Source organism: Panulirus ornatus, chromosome 40 (assembly GCF_036320965.1).
Source record: "Panulirus ornatus isolate Po-2019 chromosome 40, ASM3632096v1, whole genome shotgun sequence".
Taxonomy (NCBI): Eukaryota; Metazoa; Arthropoda; class Malacostraca; order Decapoda; family Palinuridae; genus Panulirus; species Panulirus ornatus.
Window position 1 is genome coordinate 4,908,581 of NC_092263.1, and position 15,412 is coordinate 4,923,992.

At 39.6% G+C, this 15,412-nt stretch overlaps 1 protein-coding gene across 2 annotated transcripts in view; it reads left to right on the top strand.

The window, feature by feature from the left end:
* Positions 1–753: 753 nt before the first annotated feature.
* Positions 754–15,412, top strand: part of LOC139761323 (very long chain fatty acid elongase 4-like) — a 39,840-nt gene continuing 25,181 nt past the window's right edge. For both annotated transcript variants that reach the window (XM_071685384.1, XM_071685385.1), the window contains exons 1-4: positions 754–863; positions 3,673–3,754; positions 4,616–4,803; positions 5,600–5,680. In XM_071685384.1, coding sequence (XP_071541485.1) covers positions 3,688–3,754; positions 4,616–4,803; positions 5,600–5,680 — 336 coding nt within the window. In that variant the 5' untranslated portion in view covers positions 754–863; positions 3,673–3,687. The remainder of the gene's footprint in view (positions 864–3,672; positions 3,755–4,615; positions 4,804–5,599; positions 5,681–15,412) is intronic.

Here is a 15,412-nt window from a genome sequence, read left to right on the forward strand (position 1 = left end):
TACACTATCTAGTATGTTATTGCAGCAATATATGGGTTTCTGGTGTATTCCCGACAAAATCTCGTTAACTCTCCCCAGCAGCAGGATTAATCTTCAAGATCGCTTGAGAAAGACCTGGGTTCCTATTTGTGGGTCGATTTCCATAATGAAAATGCTGAGTTCATTGTGAACTCTTCTCTGTTCACCTCTTAAAATACACAATTAGATTTTGTCTGGGTATCCACAGACTTGCAGCTATCAAAAACTAGAATACAGCTCTCATAAGCACAAAAGCATAGTCTACAGGTACAAATAAGCATGACTTTAATGAACTGCATTGTGCAACCATGCAACGTGGAAATATACTATTATAAATTTGCAGGAAAATGATGTGGAAATGTACGTTGTAAGCAATTTAGCGTCATTATCATTCCTGGCACTTCATGTTATTGACGGTACATTCTTACGTATTACTGCATCTGCATTATATATATATATATATATATATATATATATATATATATATATATATATATATATATATATATATATATATATACGGTCTTGGGAAAGGGGTCTTTGGGTGGTTCATCAAGCATTGAAGGGGTCAATTATGTACTAAACAAAATATATAGAAAAATAATGCGTGTCATAGAATACTGAAGAAATTTTTTTGGAAAACTGTTTTTTGGGTATAGGATAAATATACCTTAATTTGTAAAGTATTTAGAGTCAAAATAAGAGGAAGCTGTGGTTAGGGACAGGTAGTTGAGCGGGTAGCGTCTGTGGCGTCTGCTGGAGTGACAGGTTGTCGGCTGCGGGCGGGCCAGTCAATACTGCCATAACACCTTGTTATTATCTGCTGACTCGCTTAACCCGGTGATGTTTGTATCACATTTTTTTGTAATTCTAAAATGTCAAGCATCAGGTTAGATGCCCTTTTTGGGCTCATTACCTTCAGGATTGCTATAAAGTGAATCACTTTGCTTATCCCTATATATGGGCGAAGGGTTATAGTCCCTGGCGAGGTTGTGCTATAACCTGTCCTGAGGTATAGATAGATATTGCTTAAGATAAGATCTTACTCTCTTTATATACTGGTAATGTTATGTCATTTTTGAAGAGATGGTGCATAAATTTTCAGAGCGAAGGGCGCTCAAAATTCTGTAGAATATGTACTGTATTGGCTGAACATGTCATGTGTGTTTTAGTTAGGTTGATTATTGCACGAAGTTTGGATATGAGTGAAGAGAACAGCATTAGATTCATTCATTCATGGTTTGATATTCAATTAAGTCATTAGATAAGGCCAAAGAACTGATGAAATGGGTATTGAGACCTGATCACGGAAATCACATCAGTGTGAGGATAGTACAAACGAAGCAACAAATGCATTTTTTTTTTAACTTTAGCAAATGTAAAGAATATTATGGTGTTGGTGACCAAAAGATTGAGGTAGGTTAGCTCTCAGGCTAGAAATTTAGATTAGTCATTTTGCTGATTAGTGGGTTAGACGTTATTTTGCCGACTAGGTTATTTTCGATATTGCTCAGTTTCTCATGTATCATATGCTTAGCTTGGGGACTAGAGGAGAGAGCTGCATGGTTGGGAGTTGGGTCAGAGGGATGGATCACTTGGGCTGTTTTAACCCAACATCTTCAGATGATGATGGTGAGAGCTCTCCCATGACCCCAGTGGAATTCCTGCAATTCAAGTTAATGCTCTTGCTGCTCTGATTTGTTATTTGTATGAATATCAAAGTTTGCTATGATTTTCTGAAGGAAAAGCCAATAAATCTAGCAATGAAGTATCTATAAAGGAAAAAGAATCGTTGATAAAATCAAATATTCCCGTATCTTCATCATACCTTCCATAAGGCCTACGTGTCAACCCTGTCATTAATATTCTCCAGATCCAAAAACGGCACTTGTAATTAATTCCCTCCAAGCATATCTTTAATAAATTCTTTGAAGCAAATACTCGATTTGCATACCTACTAACTTGCTTGAACCAACATTGCTCCTCTGCAGTCAGATATTCTTTGCATGTTACCATCCTCAGAGTCACCACTCTCATATGCCTAGCTAGGTATATTCAGCAGTCTTATACTTTTGTAATTCGAACATTTCCATTATATGTGGGCATTATACATGCCTTTTGACACTTGTCAGGCAGCTCACCTGAGATCTTACAAACATCAAATACCCTGACTAACCAGTTAACACCATTGTCACCCCCTTTGTGAAGAAACTCACCTTTTGCTGCTCTGTCATACAAGGCTTTCATTACCTCACCTCTTTTCACTAAACCATAATTTTTTTCTTCTTCATACATGTTTGCTATTTCCCACATGAGCAACATAAAGTTAAGAATAGATGACTGACCTTCTGAAGAAAAAACTTGCATGAATCCTTCCTCTGGGCCCTTTTTTGGAATGGTTTTCAGTAGGGGAGAATTTCCAGTCCCCTGCCACTGTCGGTTACCTTCTAGGAAATGCAAGGGATGCATTGGCAGTATGCTTTCTTCCCTTTCTCAAGGGATAACCAAACCATTACTGTTATAATTATTATTATTACTATTATTATCATTATTATTATTATCATTATTAATATTATTGTTATTGATATTATTATTATTAGCAAGATAGCGTTAAGAAAAAGACAACAAAGGCCACATTCATTTACACTCAGTCTCTAGCTGTCATGTATAATGCACCAAAACCACAGCTCCCTCTCCACATCCAGGCCCCACAGAACTTTCCATGGTTTACCCCAGACGCTTCACATGCCCTGGTTCAATCCATTGACAGCACGTTGACCCTGGTATTATTATTCTTTCTTCTTTCATACTATTTGCCATTTCCCGCGTTAGTGAGGTAGTGTTAAGAACAGAGGACTGGGCCTTTGAGGGAATATCCACTCCTGGCCCCCTTCTCTGTTCCTTCTTTTGGAAAATTAAAAAAAAAAACGAGAGGGAAGGATTTCCAGCCCCCTGCTCCCTTCCCTTTTAGTTGCCTTCAACGACATGCAGGGTATGCGTAGGAAGTATTCTTTCTCCCCTATTCCCAGGTATTATTATTATTATTGTATTTATTATTATTAGGTGCATGATACAAAGCAAGTGACCTGTTGGGAGAAGGAAGGATTAGGTTTCCTGTAATATTGATTTTTCTTATGTCTCTGATGCTTGTTCCCTCTGGGAACTTCCATCAAGGGAATGGCCACAGCAAAAGAATCGCCACTTATCCCAAGCCTTGCATGTGTCCCTTGCATATACCATGCCACATATTCTTCCCTCATTTCTCTTTTTCCAGTGCTCTTGTGACAAATATTTATTGCACTTTACACAGGTTATCTGGAAACTTAGTTATGTTAATTAGATGAATTGCATAAGAAAATTTAATTTGAACTTGTAATATTGTATTAAAGTAGTGTGTTCATTGTATAGTTTTGATTTTGAAGACCTTCATTAGAAGTTGATAATTTAGATAGAGTAACTGAAAGTGATTATATAATTTTTGTAAAGTAATTTCTTCCTTGTATAGACACTATTATGAATTAGATAGCGAATTTTACCAATTGTGCCATTTATTAGCATCACAACAGGTTGTATGATAATTCAAGACTCAGAAATACTAGGATTGATTTTTGATGGAATTTTATTTGGTTTTTATGTTTGCAATTTATATTTCAGAAAGCTGATATCAAAATGGAAGTTGTGCAAGAGAAGCTTCACCATTTACAAGACTTATATGAATGGAGCTTATCAATTTCTGGTATGGAAAGTGAAACTGTTAAAGTTTATGCGATATGTAATTGTTTATATGTTTTAGATCTTGTACGATACTGGTAGAGATATGAAATTCCTCTGCTCTACTGCTCTGCTACACACATTAAATTTTATGTTCACTCACTAATCATTACTAAACCTGCATAGCCGATGTACACTGATAATAGTTATTATGTCTTCTGTTGTGTTTAGCTAAGCAACTAGAGATGGATGTTAGAATGTTTTCATTTTCATGTTTGTGCTTTGATGTGGTTGTGCCTCAGGAAACAAACTCATCCTCACTTACTAATGATGGTTATTAAAACTGTTTCTCCCTTCTGTGGTCAGTCCCACAAACATGAGACACATTAGCAAGGAAGATGTGAGTCAAGACCTTCCAGCTGTCAGTACTTCTGGTGAGGAAGTGCTAACCTTCACTTACCCTTAATTAATCACATAATTGTTATTGTATTGGGCCTGACCTTCACCAATCAGTGAGTGCCACCTGGCTGATGTCATGAACCCACTCACTTCCAGCCTATTAGAACAGTACTATCTAGGATTGTCTTACTTTTGGGAGCTTGCTACCCCCCTACGAGATTCTTCTATCTTTTGGATCGATATCATTTTTCTTATGTTTTTATATTTGTTAACTAGAATCATGAAAAGTATAGATGTATCACTGCTGTATTTGTAAAACTTTCCAGTTTCACTCATAATTGCATTCTTATCACTTGCATGATTAACACACATTCTGTACAGTGTTGTCTAGCATAAGCTTAGATCAGTATTTTTCTTACAATGATCTGGATTTATATCAGGGTAAGATGACCAAATTGTTATGAATACAAATTCCTCCCACCCTTAGATGCTCGTGTTAAGGATTGGCCCCTCATGTCGTCTCCACTTCCAACTCTGGGTTGTGTGACAGCCTACCTCACCATGGTGAAGTTTGGGCCCAAGATAATGGCTTCAAGGGCTGCGCTGCAGCTAAGAATTCCTTTGATTATATACAATCTGGCTGTTATGCTGCTAAATCTCTATATTGGTGTTGAGGTAAGCTGGTCTTTTATCATTAGTGTTATCATCTTTTTTCTTGCTGAACCTAATTTTTCATGTATAGATGTTATGTAAAGCCAATAAGTAATAGTGTGGTTAGACTTCAGATAGGGGCTAAGAAAAATCAGTGCAAGACTTCTGAGACTTGTACTGGAGTCAAAAATCTGAATTTTTTTGTAATGAAAAGTTTAATCTGAGCTTTTCTTTCACACTTATAAAAAAGTTATAACAACCAGAGTACTTTGTTTACTTACAATGTACTTAACGGAAATCAATTCAAGTTGGGCAGAGAATAAAAATTTTATCAAAAGTTGGCCTGCTTTCTGAATTTGAAACTTTGTCATATGGTGAAAGTCATGAATGTTATTGGGGGGGGGGGGGGAGAATATGGCCATTATCAATATATTTGAACTCTTGAATGTTTGAAAATGATGGTTGACTAGTTGTCACTGATGATGTTTGGGAGGAGGATGTAGAAAATTACATCAGAAAAATATGGTCAAAATTGGAATAGGCACCATCCTTTTGGGATGGTGATGAGCATGTCTCATGTGGTTTTTCTACTAAAATCGTTTTGGTCTGCAGTGAATTTTCTCTGTAAGCTTTGGACAGAGAACAGTAAGCAAGATTGTTTAATCTTTCCCTAGGACATTGTTTTTAAAGTAGCAGGAAAGATACAGATGAGAGTTGCCTCACATACCAGCAATTTTGCCTCACATACCAGCAAAGCTTGCATTGCTCAGTGGGAGATAAGATGACAGATGTTTTTATATTCTAACAATATTTCTTTTAGTTGGCAGTTGTATCTGTGAGGCTGCGATACAGTTGGTTTTGCCAGCCAGTTGACTACTCCACAAATCCTGATGAGATGAGAGTAAGTACTTTTGGTTATTAATGGTGAAAAAACTAGATTCTTCACTGTCTTTGAGTGATTATGTCCAGTTAGACATGGCGTAGTAAAGTGAATGATTTGATATTGTTAGAGTATTTTGAAGGTTTGTTGAATAAGTTAGATGATAGAGTGGCAGATATAGGGTGTTTTGGTCGAGTTGATATGTGAAGTGAGAGGGTTAGGGAGGATGATTTGGTAAACAGAGAAGAGGTAGTGAAAGCTTTGCGGAAGATGAAAGCCGGCAAGGCGGTGGGTTTGGATGGTATTACAGTAGAATTTATTAAAAAAGGGGGGGTGACTGTGTTGTTGACTGGTTGGTGTATGTATGGCTCGTGGTGAGGTGCCTGAGGATTGGCGGAATGCATGCATTATTCCATTGTACGAAGGCAAAGGGGATAAAGGTGAGTGCTCAAATTACAGAAGTATAAGTTTGTTGAGTATTCATGGGAAAGTATATGGGAGGGTATTGATTGAAAGGGTGAAGGCATGTACAGAGCATCAGTTAGGGGAAGAGCAGTGTGGGTTCAGAAGTGGTAGAGGATGTGTGGATCAAGTGTTTGCTTTGAAGAATGTATGTGAGAAATACTTAGAAAAGCAAATGGATTTGTATGTGGCATTTATGGATCTGGAGAAGGCATATGATAGAGTTGATAGAGATGCTCTGTGGAGGGTATTAAGAATATATGGTGTGGGAGGCAAGTTGTTAGAAGCAGTGAAAAGTTTTTATCGAGGATGTAAGGCATGTGTACGTGTAGGAAGAGAGGAAAGTTATTGGTTCTTTGTGAATGTAGGTTTGCGTCAGGTGTGTGTGATGTCTCCATGACTGTTTAATTTGTTTATGGATGGGGTTGTTAGGGAGGTAAATGCAAGATTTTTGGAAAGAGGGGCAAGTATGCAGTCTGTTGTGGATGAGAGAGCTTGGGAAGTGAGTCAGTTGTTGTTTGCTGATGATACAGCGCTGGTGGCTGATTCATGTGAGAAACTGCAGAAGCTGGTGACTGAGTTTGGTAAAGAGTGTGAAAGAAGAAAGCTGAGAGTAAATGTGAATAAGAGCGAGCTTATTAGGTACAGTCAGGTTGAGGGACAAGTCAATTGGCAGGTAAGTTTGAATGGAGAAAAACTGGAGGAAGTGAAGTGTTTTAGATATCTGTGAGGGAGGGGATTTGGCAGTGGGTGGAACCATGGAAGCAGAAGTGAATCATAGGGTGGGGGAGGGGGCAAAAGTTCTAGGAGCATTGAAGAATGTTTGGAAGTCGAGATCATTATCTTGGAAAGCAAAAATGGATATGTTTGAAGGAATAGTGGTTCCAACAATGTTATATGGTTGCGAGGCATGGGCTATAGATAGAGTTGTGCGGAGGAGGGTGGACGTGCTGGAAATGAGATATTTGAAGACAGTATGTGGTGTGAGATGGTTTGATCGAGTAAGTAATAATAGGGTAAGAGAAATGTGTGGTAATAAAAAGAGTGTGGTTGAGAGAGCAGAAGAGGGTGTTTTGAAATGGTTTGGTCACATGGAGAGAATGAGTGAGGAAAGATTGACCAAGAGGATATATGTCAAAGGTGGAGGGAACGAGGAGAAGTGGGAGACCAAATTGGAGGTGGAAAGATGGAGTGAAAAAGATTTTGAGTGATCGGGGCCTGAACATGCAGGAGGGTGAAAGGCATACAAGGAAAAGAGTAAATTGGAACGATGTGGTATACCGGGGTCGACATGCTGTTAATGGATTGAACCAGGGCATGTGAAGTGTCTGGGGTAAACCATGGAAAGTTGTGTGGGGCCTGGATGTGGAAAGGGAGCTGCGGTTTCGGTGCATTGTTACGTGACAACTAGAGACTGAGTGTGAATGAATGTGGCCTTTGTTGTCTTTTCCTAGCGCTACCTCGCGCACATTTAGGGGGAAGGGGGTTGTCATTTCATGTGTGGCGAGGTGGTGATGGGAATGAATAAGGGCAGACAGTATGAATTATGTACATGTGTATATATCTATATGTCTGTGTGTGTATATATATGTATTCATTGAGATGTATAGGTATGTATGTTTGCGTGTGTGGATGTGTATGTATATACATGTGTATGTGGGTGGGTTGGGCCATTTCTTTTGTCTGTTTCCTTGTGCTACCTCGCTAACGCAGGAGACAGCAACAAAGCAAAATGAATAGATAAATAAAATGTATGTACATATACATATATATGTGTCAGAGGTGGAGGGAATGAGGAGAAGTGGGAGATCAAACTGGAGTGAAAAAGATTTTGAGCAATCAGGGCCTGGACATGCAGGAGGGTGAAAGGCGTGCAAGGAATAGAGTGAATCGGAACGATGTGGTATACCGGGGTCGATGTGCGGTCAATGGATTGAACCAGGGCATGTGAAGCGTCTGGGGAAAGTTCTGTGGGGCCTGGATGTGGAAAGGGAGCTGTGGTTTTGGTGCATTATACATGACAGCTAGAGACTGAGTGTGAACGAATGTGGCCTTTGTTGTCTTTACCTAGCGCTACCTCGCACACATGCGGGGGGAGGGTCTGTCATTTCATGTGTGGCAGGGTGGCGATGGGAATGAATAAGGGCAGACAGTATGAATTATGTACATGTGTATATATGTATATGTCTGAGTGTGTATATATATGTATACGTTGAGATGTATAGGTATGTATATGTGCGTGTGTGGACGTGTACGTATGTACATGGGTATGTGGGTATGTTGGGCCATTCTTTCGTCTGTTTCCTTGCTGTGGTTTCGGTGCATTATACATGACAGCTAGGGACTGAGTGTGAACGAATGTGGCCTTTGTTGTCTTTTCCTAGCGCTACCTCGCCCACATGTGGGGGGAGGGGGGTTTTCATTTCATGTGTGGTGGGGTGGCGACGGGAATGAATAAAGGCAGCAAGTATGAATTATGTACATGTGTATTTATGTATATGTCTGTGTATGTATATATATGTATACAATGTATAGGTATTTATATGTGCGTGTGTAGATGTGTATGTATATACATGTGTATGTGGGTGGGTTGGGCCATTCTTTCGTCTTTTCCCCTGTCCTACCTCACTGACGCGGGAGACAGTGATAAAGTATAATAAGTAAAATAATATATATTACCCCAGATGCTTCATATACCCTGGTTCAATCAATTGACAGCACAGCACATCGACCCTGGTATACCACATCGTTCCAATTTACTCTATTCCTTGCACGCCTTTCACCCTCATGCATGTTCAGGCCCCGATCGCTCAAAATCTTTTTCACTCCATCTTTACACCTCCAGTTTGGTCTCCCACTTCTCATTCCCTCCACCTCTGACACATATATAGTCTTTGTCAATCTTTCCTCACTCATTCTCTCCATGTGACCAAACCATTTCAAAACATCCTCTTCTGCTCTCTCAACCACTTTCTTTTTATTACCACACATCTCTCTTACCCTTTCATTACTTACTCGATCAAACCACCTCACACCACATATTGTCCTCAAACATCTCATTTCCAACACATCCACCCTCCCTTGCACAACTTTATCTATAGCCCATGCCTCACAACCATATAACATTGTTAGAACCACTATTCCTTCAAACATACCCATTTTTGCTTTCCGAGATAATGTTCTCAACTTCCACACATTTTTCAATGCTCCCAGAACTTTCGCCCCCTCCCCCACCCTGTGACTCACCTCCTCTTCCATGGTTCCATCCGCTGCCAAATCAACTCCCAGATATATAAAACACTTCACTTCCTCCAGTTTTTCTCCATTCAAACTTACCTCCCAATTGACTTGTCCCTACCTCCCAATTGACTTGTCCCTCAACCCTACTGTACCTAATAAGCTTGCTTTTATTCACATTTACTCTCAGCTTTCTTCTTTCACACACTTTACCAAACTCAGTCTCCAGCTTCTGTAGTTTCTCACCTGAATCAGCCACCAGTGCTGTATCATTAGCGAACAGCAACTGACTCACTTCCCAAGCTCTCTCATCCACAACAGGCTGCATACTTGCCCCTCTCTCCATAACTCTTGCATTCACCTCCCTAGCAACCCCATTCATAAACAAATTAAACAACCATGGAGACATCATGCACCCCTGCCGCAAACTGACATTCACTGAGGACCAATACTTTCCTCTCTTTCCACTCACACACATGCCTTACATCCTCAATAGAAACTTTTCACTGCTTCTAACAACTTGCCTCCCACACCATATACTCTTAATACCTTCCACAGAGCATCTCTATCAACTCTATCATATGCCTTCTCCAGATGTATAAATGCTACATACAATTCCATTTGCTTTTCTAAGTATTTCCCACATACATTCTTCAAAGCAAACTCCTGATCCACACATCCTCTACCTCTTCTGAAACCACACTGCTCTTCCCCAGTCTGATGCTCTGTACATGCCTTCACCTTCTCAATCAATACCCTCCCATATAATTTCTTAGGAGTACTCAACAAACTTATACCTCTGTAATTTAAGCACTCACCTTTATCCCCTTTGCTTTTGTACAATGGAACTATGCATGCATTCCGCCAATCCTCAGGCACCTCACCATGAGTCATACATACATTAAATATCCTTACCAACCAGTCAACAACACAGTCACTCCCTTTTTTAATAGATTCCACTGCAGTACCATCCAAACCCGCTGCCTTGCCAACTTTCATTTTCCGCAAAGCTTTTACTACCTCTTCTCTTTTACGAAATCATTCTCCCTAAGGACAATATGTGTTGTGAGGTGGTTTGATCAAGTAAATAATGAAAGGGTAAGAGAGATGTGTGGTAATAAAACAAGTGCGGTGAGAGAGCAGAGGAGGGTGTATTGAAATGGTTTGGTCACATGGAGAGACTGAGTGAGGAAAGATTGACAAAGAGGATATATGTGTCAGAGGTGGAGGGAACGAGGAGAAGTGGGAGACCAAATTGGAGGTGGAAGAATGGAGTAAAAAAGATTTTGAGCGATCATATAGAAGGGTGAAAGGCATGCAAGGATTAGAGTGAATTGGAACGATATGGTATACCAGGGTCGATGTGCTGTCAGTTGATTGAACCAAGATATGTGAAGTGTCTGGGGTAAGCCATGGAAAGTTTTGTGGGGCCTGGTTGTGGAATGGGAGCTGTGGTTTCGGTGCATTACACATGACAGCTAGAGACTAAGTGTGAACAAATGTGGCCTTTTTTGTCTTTTCCTAGCACTACCTCGCAGGGGGGATGCTATTTCATGTGTGTTGCGTTTATGTATATACATGTGTATGTAGGTCTGTTAGGCCATTCTTTTGTCTGTTTCCTTGCGCTCCTCTGCTGATACAAGAGACGGCAGTTAAGTATAATAGAAAAACATTATTTTATCATACTTAATCGCCATCTCCTGCGTCAGTGAGGTAGCGAAAGGAAACAGATGAGGAATGGCCCAACTCACCTACTTACACATGTATATTCATATACATAAAATTGCCTATTATCTCTGGGGATAGGGGAGAAAGAATACTTCCCACGTGTTCCTGGCATGTCGTAGAAGGCGACTAAAAGGGGAGGGAGCAGGAGGCTGGACATCCTCCCCTCCATTTTTTACTTTTCCAAAAGGAGGAATAGAGAAGGGGGCCAGGTGAGGATTTTCCCTAAAGGGTCAGTTCTCTGTTCTTGATGCTACCTTGCTAAAGCAGGAAATAGCAAATATGTATGAAAAAAAGATTACTTATGTATATTTTGCTTACATATTATTTCTTTCAAAGCTACTTTCATTCACATGTAGATTTTAGAACACTGACTTTCATGCTGCAGGTAAAGAATATCATCACTTAAGTATCACTTTGATGTTATGATTTTTGTCTTAGCTGAGTATCAGCTGCAGCCACTGATCTCATGGACGTGACTCTTCATCTGCTACATCGTTTCACCCATAATGACTGTGAGTTTATAAGATGTCAAAGAATCAGAGCCTTCTGCACAAGTTTATAAAGTCATTCTCTAGATCACTTTGACACTGTAGCTCTTCATAATTGAGTATGTACATTTTGAATGCATTTCACTGTACTCCACTCCATGAAAACGAACGAAGCAGTAACTGCTTATATCTTTCTTATCACCTGGTTGTGATTTTATAGCTGGAGAGACTGCTCTTCATGGTGGGCTGCATGATGTCACTGGCCAAGCCAACAACATTCATTCTGTCTTTGGGCATGCCTCACTGACTTCATGAGTCTGGGAGAAGCTTTTCCTATATGGTAGGCCATCCAAGACATCATCTCAAAGACTTTTAAAACACCGGTGCATGCGTGGACTTTGTAGAAGGGCAGAATTTTATATATGGCCTTTGTGTCACATACTCTAAATATGTATATATATATATATATATATATATGTTCTAAGGCCATTTGCTTATTTTATGCACACTTGTATAGTCCAAAAATATTTTCTATATTCCACATGATTTTTAATGTTAAATGTTATCGAAAGTTTAAATGATGTCAGTAAGTTCAGAAATTTTCCTTGTTAAAAAGACATGTTATGGCTTTAATTGGGGTGAGTGATTAGTTGGAAAGGTAGGGAGAGTAAGGAATATTAATGAAGAGTGTAGTCAGGTACAGATGTGAGATTTAGTGGTACTGCAAAGGATGATTTATACATTTGCATAAAAGGAAGTTGCAAGTTTAGAAAAACTTAAGCATATTCAGATATCATGAATGAGAATGAAAACTAGCATCAAAATGCTTTTTAGTAGAATAGATACCAGTGAATTTAAAATGGGCCAGGAGAGAAGATTTTCAGTTAGATTATCAGTTAGATTATCAGAAATGTCATTTGATAAAAAAAGCAAGGAGTTCATTCTGTATGGTAATTTGAATTGTATGGCTGGAAGTTTTGAAAGAAGCAACAGCTTTTCTGAAAGTTAAGTGTTGGTGAAAGAAATAGGAAGTTTGAAACTGTTAGATACATACAGAATGAGACATTTTATGTATTTTCTTCTGAGCTTAAATGTAAGCGAAACCACACAACTCTAGTCTACATTATGATTTTGGAAACAAGCTACAGTATTACATGAGGATTCAGTAAAATGAATATAGCAGCATTTGCCACTGCAAGCAAGGGAATATTATTGTTTAGTAATAAACAGAGTATATGAAAAAAAATTACCTTGTTGTTCAAGCTCTTCCTCCTTGTTTAATTGATTTTCAAAAAGAGTATTGGCCAAGGAGTGTTGGTCAAGGGGTACTATCCCTTTCTTCCCTCAAACAGCTAAGCTGTGGAATCTTCATCTTTCATCTATATTCATATAACTTCTCCACTGACACCTGTGGAGCCCTAATGTATTTTCTCTTTCTTCTTCTTTTGCCTTTTCTTTTTACCTGAGATGGTCTTTGAATTTGTTAATGTTTTGCTTGTGCCATATCTGTCACAATAACAAAAAAGATAAAGAATTTTTTTTTTATCAAAGGTTCAGTTATCTGTTCTTGATGCTACCTCGCAAAGGTGGTAAACAGTGAACAGGCTTCATACTTGTTTGCCATTTCATACTTGTTGGTCATTTCCCATGTTAGCGAGATAGATCCAAGGGCAAATGAATAAATGGCTTCATTTGCTCATATCCATTCCTTAACTGTCATGTGTAATGCCCTAATACCAGAGCCCCTTATCCACAGCCAGTCCCCACACACCATCTCATGGTTTCCTCTGACTGCTTATGTTCCTTGGTTCAGCCCATTGAGAGCACATTACCCCCTCTACACCACATCCCTCCAAATCACTCTATCCTATGCATATGCCAACCCTCTGCATGTTTGGGCTCTGAATGCTGAAAGCATCTTTCACTCCATCCTTCCACCTTCACTTTAGTGTCTTCCTTTTCCTTGATCCCTCCATTTCTGGCATATATGAGTATACCCTCTAAGTCTGCTTCTCACTAATCCTCTATATATGTCCAGATTACTTTAGCATACCTTCTTAAGCTTTTTCCTACATACAATTTATAGTACCATATGTCTTTCTTATCCTGTCATTACTTATACTGTCAACCTTTCTCACACCACGTGTTGCCTTCCTACTTTTAATTTACAACACATCTATCATGTAGGGTCCATGCTTTGCATTCATACAACACTTATAGGTCTACTGTGCCATCAAACATATCCGTCTTTGCCCTCTCTTTCACAACACAGCCTTAGACCCAATCACTCCATGATCTAACTGCACACAAACCTCACACAACAAATCCTGGTTGGCTTGAACCAACTACAACCCCCTCCTTCTCATCATCAGTGGCAATAGGTATAAACATTTCACCCTGCTCTTCGACACATCCTCACATGAAAGATGTATGACACCACCCTCCATCACCTCTCTTATGCAGATGATTTCACTGCATCTTGACACTACCTAGGAAACAAAAAGCATGCAATACTACATTATACAATTAGAACACTAGCACACCCAAAACAGTGTCCACATTACCACAGAAGTTTATTAAAGGCATGAGATGTGTATGAGTGGGAAGAGAGGAGATTGAGTGGTTCCAAGTGAAGGTTGGTCAGTGGCAGGAGTGTTTGATGTGTCCATGGCTGTTCAATTTGTTTATGGTTGGGGTGGTGAGAAAGGTAAATGCAAGAGTCTTGGAGAGAGGGGCTAGTATGCAGTCTGTAGGGGATGAAGGGGCTTGGGAAATGAGATAATTGTTATTTACTGATGATACAGCACTGTTAGCAGATTCAAATGAAAAACTGCAGAAGTAGGTGAATGAATTTGGAAGAGTGTGTGAAAGGAGAAAGTTGAGAGTAGATGTGTATAAATGTTAGGTTTAGCAAGGTTGAGAATCAGGTTTGTTGGATAGAAGTATGAATGGAGAAAAACTGGAGGAAGTGAAGTGTTTTAGATACCTGGGAGTGGCAATAGCAGTGAATGGAACCTTGGAAGTGGAAGTGAGTCACAGGGTGGGCAGGGGAGTGAAGGTTCTGGAGCACTGGAGAATGTGTGGAAGAGTTCAATATCTGTCTATCTTTCTATATGTATCTCTGACGGCCATTCTCTCTGGGAGCTCCCTCAGTAGGGAGGCTATGGCAAAGGAGTCTCCATGACAGATGAACTCCAATGCTGCTTCTTAGCTAATACTGCCTCATCCTTAACAGGCCACTGCCAGAGGGCAACTCTGGTGCAGTATTTCGAGGCTCTTACCTAAGGTTTCTACCAACAACTACTTCCTCACGTGTCTGTCTGATTTTCTTACCTACTACTTCTATCTAATGCTTCTGCCTAATGCTCCTGTAAAAATGGGTATGTTTGAAGGTAAAGTAGTTCCAGCACTGTTACATGGATGTGAGGCATAGGCTATAGATGAGGATGTGTGGACAAGGGTGGAAGTATTGGAAATGAAATGTTTGAAAACAGTGTGTAGTGTGAGGTGGTTTGAGCAAGTAGGAACCAAAAGGATAAGAGAGAGAGAGAGATTGGTAATAAAAAGAGTGTATTTAAGAGACCTGAACAGGATGTGGTAAAATGGTTTGGACGTATGGAGAGAGAGTGAGGAGAGGTTAACAGAGAGGATATATGTATCAGAAGTGGAGGAAACAAGGAGTAGGCGAGACTGGAGATGGAAGGATGGAGTGAAAAGATTTTGAGTGATTGGGGTGTGAATGTTCCTGAGTGTGAAATGCATGCTTGATATAGAGTTTATTGGAATGATGTAGTATACTGGTGTCGATGTACTGTCAGTGGACTGAACCAGGTCATGT